At 40.4% G+C, this 6,475-nt stretch overlaps 1 protein-coding gene across 1 annotated transcript; it reads left to right on the top strand.

Moving 5' to 3' along the window:
* The first annotated feature begins 408 nt into the window (after positions 1–408).
* LOC146005029 (uncharacterized) lies at positions 409–768 on the top strand. The gene has a single exon (XM_083144197.1). It carries the CDS (start codon positions 409–411, stop codon positions 766–768), a length of 360 nt encoding a protein of 119 aa, XP_083000323.1.
* Positions 769–6,475: the final 5,707 nt, after the last annotated feature.

Genomic DNA, 6,475 nt, shown 5'->3' with positions numbered 1-6,475 from the left:
GTACATTCGCAAGTCTTGAGAATATATACACTACCGACAAAAAGTTTAAGACCACCATGAAAAACGGCCAAAAAATCAGTATGGAGTGTTGTATGGAACCAACGGTTCCTGTCCAAGAAAGACGTGACGATGATACACATGGAAAATGCAATGTAGTCTAGTTTGAACCTTGCAAGACACGGCACCAATTTTTTTCCGAATGTGTAGCATGTGGTTGGCAAAATGGAAAGTGACAAAAAAGTTGCTGAAGTTGGCAACATTGCAGCTGTGTGCGTGAAACCGTTCAGTACGGTAGCCAACCTCATGAGCATCCTTATCAGTGGCTCAGGGTCAGTTGCTGTTCATGCAGGCGACATTGCGAGCCCATTATTGTGTGTGACGTGTGCAAGGTAACTGGAGCTGTGTGAAATGGCCCGTCATCGTGGGGAACAGGCGATTTCGGTTGAAAAGCATGCTGTGCTATGTGCACTGAAAAATGAAGGTTATTTGGAACGCGAGAGAGCAAGAAAACTGAATATTTCCAAGACTGGTGTTCATTGTGCATTGGAGAGATACCGTAAAACCAACAGACATGCTGACCATGCACGTAGTGGAAGAGCTCGTGTAACGTCTGCAGCTGACGATAGATATACTACAGTAACTAGCAAACGGAACAGGCTCCTAGCAACACCAGTCATCGCTGCTTCCCTGAATAACAGCAGAGTGACGCCTGTGTCTGTGTCAACGGTGAAGAATAGGTTGCGTGAAAAGGGCTGCATGGCAGAGTAGCTGCTAGAAAGCCATTGTTACGACGTGTGAACAAGACGAAACAATTGGCCTGGGCTAAGACGCACCAACGTTGGACTGTGGATAACTTGAAACGGGTACTCTGGACCGACGAATCCAAATATGAATTATTTGGCAGCAATAGGCGAACCTTTGTGCGTCGAAAGGTCGGCGAGAGAATGAAAGAAGAGTGTCTTGTTCCCTCAGTGAAACATGGGGGTGGAAGTGTAATGGTGTGGGGATGTTTTGCCGGAAACTAGATGAGGGACCTTCATAAAATTCAGGGAACATTGGTAAAAGATGGGTATCATCAGATATTGGTGCACCATGCCATTCCATCTGGTCGTCGTCTTGTTGGTAATGGGTTTATTTTTCAACACAATAATGATCCCAAACATACATCCAAACTGTGCACGTGGTATTTGGAACGCAAGGCAACAGCAGGGGCATTAGTTCTCATGACGTGGCAACCAGCCTGCTGATCTTTCACCAATTGAACTGCTATGGGACCAAATCGATAGGGACATCAGGAAGAAGTGACCCAGCAACACTCAACGGCTATGGGAATTCATCAACGATGCCTGGCGTAACATTCAACCATCCTATCTGGAAAAACTATTGGAGCGCATGCCACGTGTTTGCGCCGCTGTCATTAAGACCCATGGCGGACATATTGATGAAAGCAAAATATGAGGTGACTTTAGTATGTATAGTGGATGTACCTACGGTATGTTTGTACTGTAGATTGCCAAGCAGATTCTTACATCCGTTTCTTGTACATTAATTACGAAATACATTCATTTCTACTGATTTTTGGCACTTTTTCCTGGTGGTCTTAAACTTTTTGTCGGTAGTGTATGTATATACATATGATATGCAATACAAATGTACATAGCAAATTTATTTTTGTCATGCTGAAAATAACATCCCATTTCTGTTTAATAATTTTATGTATCGGAATCGGTTAAATATCAGCATCGGTATCGGTTCCAAAATTATCGGTGAGTACATCGGCATCGGTCACATCCCTAGTATGTTGCAATGTAGCTTTACCTTTACCCTTACCACTTTCCAAATATCTATTTTTTATCATTTGTCGTCACTTTTTAAACCGCAACCCACTCACCAGTACAGGTTCATTTGGAGAAGAGTCCCTGAACCTTCCCCAAGGCCCTCCGCATAAAACTAGGCCTGTTTCGAACTCAAGTCTATAGTCATTGGCAAAGTCAATTCATCAAGCCATCATCCATCTTCAATTTTGGCGATAAGCTTCAAGAGGGAGAAGATCAAAGTAAAATGAAGCAACAAATGTGCAAATAACAATTGAAAGTTATCAAGAATGTGTCATGTCTGTATCTACGGTCAGTGGCGTGTCCTATGTGGAGTTGGTGGGAGGTCCAGCATTGGCCCAGTATTCATAAAAAAAGAATGTCAAAGGCGGGAAAAGATGGCAAAATGAGGGCTAACTACCAGGGAAAAGTCTACGTAACTGTCCCTTTCGAAATTCCTGGGCACGCCAGTATCTACGGTGGAAACCTACATGAGCTTTGTACTAGAATGCACTATCACCCTCTAATCTGTAACACCCCAACAGCCCTCACACACACACACACACACATATCGTAACATGAATTAGACGATATCATTGTGCATGATAACCGTGGCAAGGGCTTGGAATAGCTAAAATTTCAACCGTTTCTTCTCTCTCTCCTCTCTCTCTCAATGGCACCTCTCTCCCCCTCTCTCTCTACCTCCCCCTTTCTCTCTCTCTCTCTCTCCCTCTCTCTCTCTTTTCTATCTCTCTCTCTTCTCTATCTCTCTCTCTTCTCTATCTCTCTCTATTCCTTTCTCCTTCTCTCTTTCTCTCTCTTTTTGACTGAGAGAGAGAGAGAGAGAGAGAAAGAGAGAGAGAACTTGCCAAGCTATCCATACGGTAGAGCCACTCTTCATACATTAGCAGTAGATAATTGGATGCCAAAACTGGTGGGGGGGACAAGGATAGTTTACTTTCTTTTGGTAGACAATGCTTAGCATTAAGAGGCTATAGTGCGGGGGCAAAAAGTGACAAAAAGTTGGGGGTGTGGAAATGTTCTCCACGTCCCCCTCGCGGCCGCTGTACATTATTATCAATATTTGATACATTTTGAGTTCTTTGTGTGTAGTAATTGATGACTTACCTCCACTTTGGCAGGTCCAGTTCGGGAATCCCCTTCGAGTTGTATCGCTCGGCGACAGTTGTAATCCTAGAAATCCATGCCTTGCCATTACGTCACAAATCAATCGATTCGGCTGCCACAAAAATATAATTGTCACAACTGTGGTTTGTGCCATTGCTGCTCTGGACCAATTTGCTCAGGACTGAAAAATACGATGAGAAGAACAGATGAGCGTTCTGTTAAAAGGTACATCCAACGGCATAAGTAATAGTAGGCGAATTGTCCAACACCATTTTCATTCATTCTCTTCTCCACAATGTGATCATTAATTGGAAAAAAATAGTCAATAAGGAGAGGACAACATCTTCTTTCTTCAATAGAATTTCATTCCTTAAAGCAACACAGGATGAAGAATAAGAAAGAAATGAAACTAGCGATGGACAAATTATCTACTATTATCTATGCTGTTGGCTGTACCTAAAAATTTACAATATTCTACCGTTAAAATTTAACAGTTTACCTGTTAATTAAAAAAACAAATGTGAATATTTCGAAACGCCCAAAGATACAAATAAATAATTATTATAAACTAGCTGATTACCCGGCGTTGCCCGGGTATTTATTGATCCCAATATTCTATTAGACAGGAAAATAATGAATTCTAACTATAGTGCAAAATGAACTTGGAGTTGAACGGCATTGGGAGTGTCACTATTCATCTCAGCGACCACGTAAACTATGGATTCCACACTAATATATTTTTTTTACATTTTCGGAACACAAAGCCATATCAGCCTGAATGTTAGACAACCCGAGAAACACTATCGTTGTGCGGGGTTGCATAGAGTCACGGATGTCTGCTTGTGCGGAATTTAATATCGGTCGTTCTTGATTATTTCTACATGTCACCCCTTCCCACCTCACCCCTAGGGGTGCCAGGGGTGTCTTACCCCAAAAATATTATTTTCAGATTGCAAGTGATACGTGTACCAAGTTTGGTTGAAATTGCTCCAAGCGTTCGAGAGTTATGCCGGAACAAACATATACCGGATGGGCCATAAGTCAGTTGTCACTAGCAATCGTTAGACTTTGTTTTGCCTAGCGTAGTGGAAGTCAGTTGTGAACTTGACTAGTGCGTATTATCCATAAGTCAGTCGACACTATATAGCAGGTATTGGAGTCTCGTGTGAGGTTCTGTGTGACAGTGATTGTTTGTTGGTATCTGAGAAACAACTAATAGAAAGTTGACAACTGACTTATGGCCCACCCGGTATACACACCCACACACATACATCAATTTTTATATATATAGATAGATTACGGTTGCATGCACCATATTATTATAACTGAATCATTGAAATTACATTAATTAGAGAAACTATGTAATACTTTGAAAACATCCATTTTAATTTTTACGGTAGCTGGATAACAGTGAAAATTAACGGCTTTGGACCGTTATTTCTCCAGCCAACCTCCTCCAGTAAACTGATGTCAGCACGGAGAAATTATCCGTGGAGGATCGATTACTGTAGCGTAATATGAAATGAGAGTATGGGTTCGAATCCTGGGTGGCATGAACTTTCGTATGTCTTTATTACACATACTTCGTCAAATGTATTGACATGCCCCCTTGGTGGTCATGAAGGAGTCAGAGGGTCACAGAATACATATTCATTGGAAATGTATATATAACATTAACACAAGATTATTTTTAAAAAAAGAGTACGAGTCACCACTTAAATACTTGCTTAACATTCTCACATTTTGAGAATTTCGGACCAGGCTACTCACATATTCAATGATCGACTCAAGAACTAGTCACTAAACGTTCCAGCTTCGAGTTGTAGCCTAGACATCGGTGTCCCTTTGTTTGAAACTTCATTCAAATTCATTTAAACCCCATTAAAACGTAAAATACGAAAAATTACAAATTCACTATTCATCTTCATCACTGCGAATAACCCAGTGAGGTACAGGTATAATAACGAAAATGCAATTGGAAAAAAACGAAGGTAATTCCAAAAATGAACATGCCATTAAAGAAGGAAGATAAACAAAAATATTAAATAAAACATAATATTTTTTAAATATCTCTAAACCAATACAAGGAATTTCAAAAGTTTGACAAAAAATCTGAGAAAAGATTAAATTTATTTTTTCATTAAAACGTAAATTCATGCTGTAAGTTGTGAGATAAAACTTTCTTGCATCCATTTTGTTTAACGTGAATTTTAATTCACATGCCACAGAGAAACGCATATCAAAGTAAAAGTTCATCTTACGTCCAGATAGGCTAATCGGGACTCGAAATATGGTTCACTAGGAAATGTGCATCCACCACTACCTTATCAGCATATTTAAAGATATAGGTCAGGGTGCGAAATCAATGAAGACCAAACACACACAAATATATATATATATATATATATATATATATATATATATAATCCTTTGCGCAACAACCCATGAAGGGCCAAGGGGTATACCGACTGCAGGTCATCCTCCCACGCTTTCCTTCGTCACCTCTAAACGTGGAGATCTTTAACCAGTATTGGAATAGTCGGGGGGTCGGCCCGACGTATCCCCAGCCGTTATAGTAGGTCTCCGTGACCGGATTACGCTCACTCACTGGGAGATCCCCAATTATATGTATTATATTATATGTATCATTTATTACTTTTCCCATGTATAGTATTGATTGAGTGATTGATTTGGTGTTTTAAGTCCACTTTATGCACTGTAAAGCTAATCGGGACTGGACCTACAGTTTAAAGTGGAATCCGAACCTTGGTATCGACCCCGGGAACCCTTGATTATAAGGCTCACATGTACAGTAAACTAATTCCTTTACAACTAGTTAAAAATGTCAATAAATTACAAAATAGTTGAAATGATTTTATTATGCATAAGTTTTTGTTTAGTTTTTGCTTTCTAATAATATAAATTAATTAATTAGATTGTTACTAACATTTGTGGTGCATTCTTGCTTCACCTTTAATGTGCATCTGCTAATGGTTTCTTGAAAGAGTGAGAGACAGGATGCAACACTCACAATCAGACATAGACACACATCAAGCCCGTACCCAGGGGAGGGGCCAGGGGGACCATGGCTCCCCCCTCGAGCCATGTAAATGTTAAATGTGAACCTATAAAAAGCTAAGAAAATAATATCGACGATTTTTCAAACCTGAAAAAATTTCAATTTTGTCCTTGCATAAATGAATGTGTTTGTTGTATAGAGAGGCAGTCTCCAGAAGTCTGCAGTCTGCGATATTGGGTACTTTTAGTTTTAAAACCATTGATGCAAGGCTACTAGCAGTGGTGCCGATTGGAGGGCATGGAGGGCAGTTGCCCCTCTCCCCAATATTTCCACTTTTGCTCCTGCACTATGGTCTCATAATGCTAAGCCTTGTCTACCCAGACCCGGTGGAGGCACATAGTGGTTTGGATACCACTTTAAACTGTAGGCCCAGTCCCAATTAGTGACTGTGCATAAAGGTGGACCTAAAGCAAAAACTCAAACTCAAACTTGTCTACTAAGAAAAAGTATATTG

Source organism: Lepisma saccharinum, chromosome 1 (assembly GCF_977018435.1).
Source record: "Lepisma saccharinum chromosome 1, izLepSacc3.1, whole genome shotgun sequence".
NCBI lineage: Eukaryota > Metazoa > Arthropoda > Insecta > Zygentoma > Lepismatidae > Lepisma > Lepisma saccharinum.
This window is presented reverse-complemented; position numbering and strand designations above follow the sequence as displayed.

Excerpts from the sequence above, each read along its gene's own strand:
- LOC146005029 (XM_083144197.1), top strand. The coding sequence starts at position 409 with ATGGCCCGTCATCGTGGGGAACAGGCGATTTCGGTTGAAAAGCATGCT.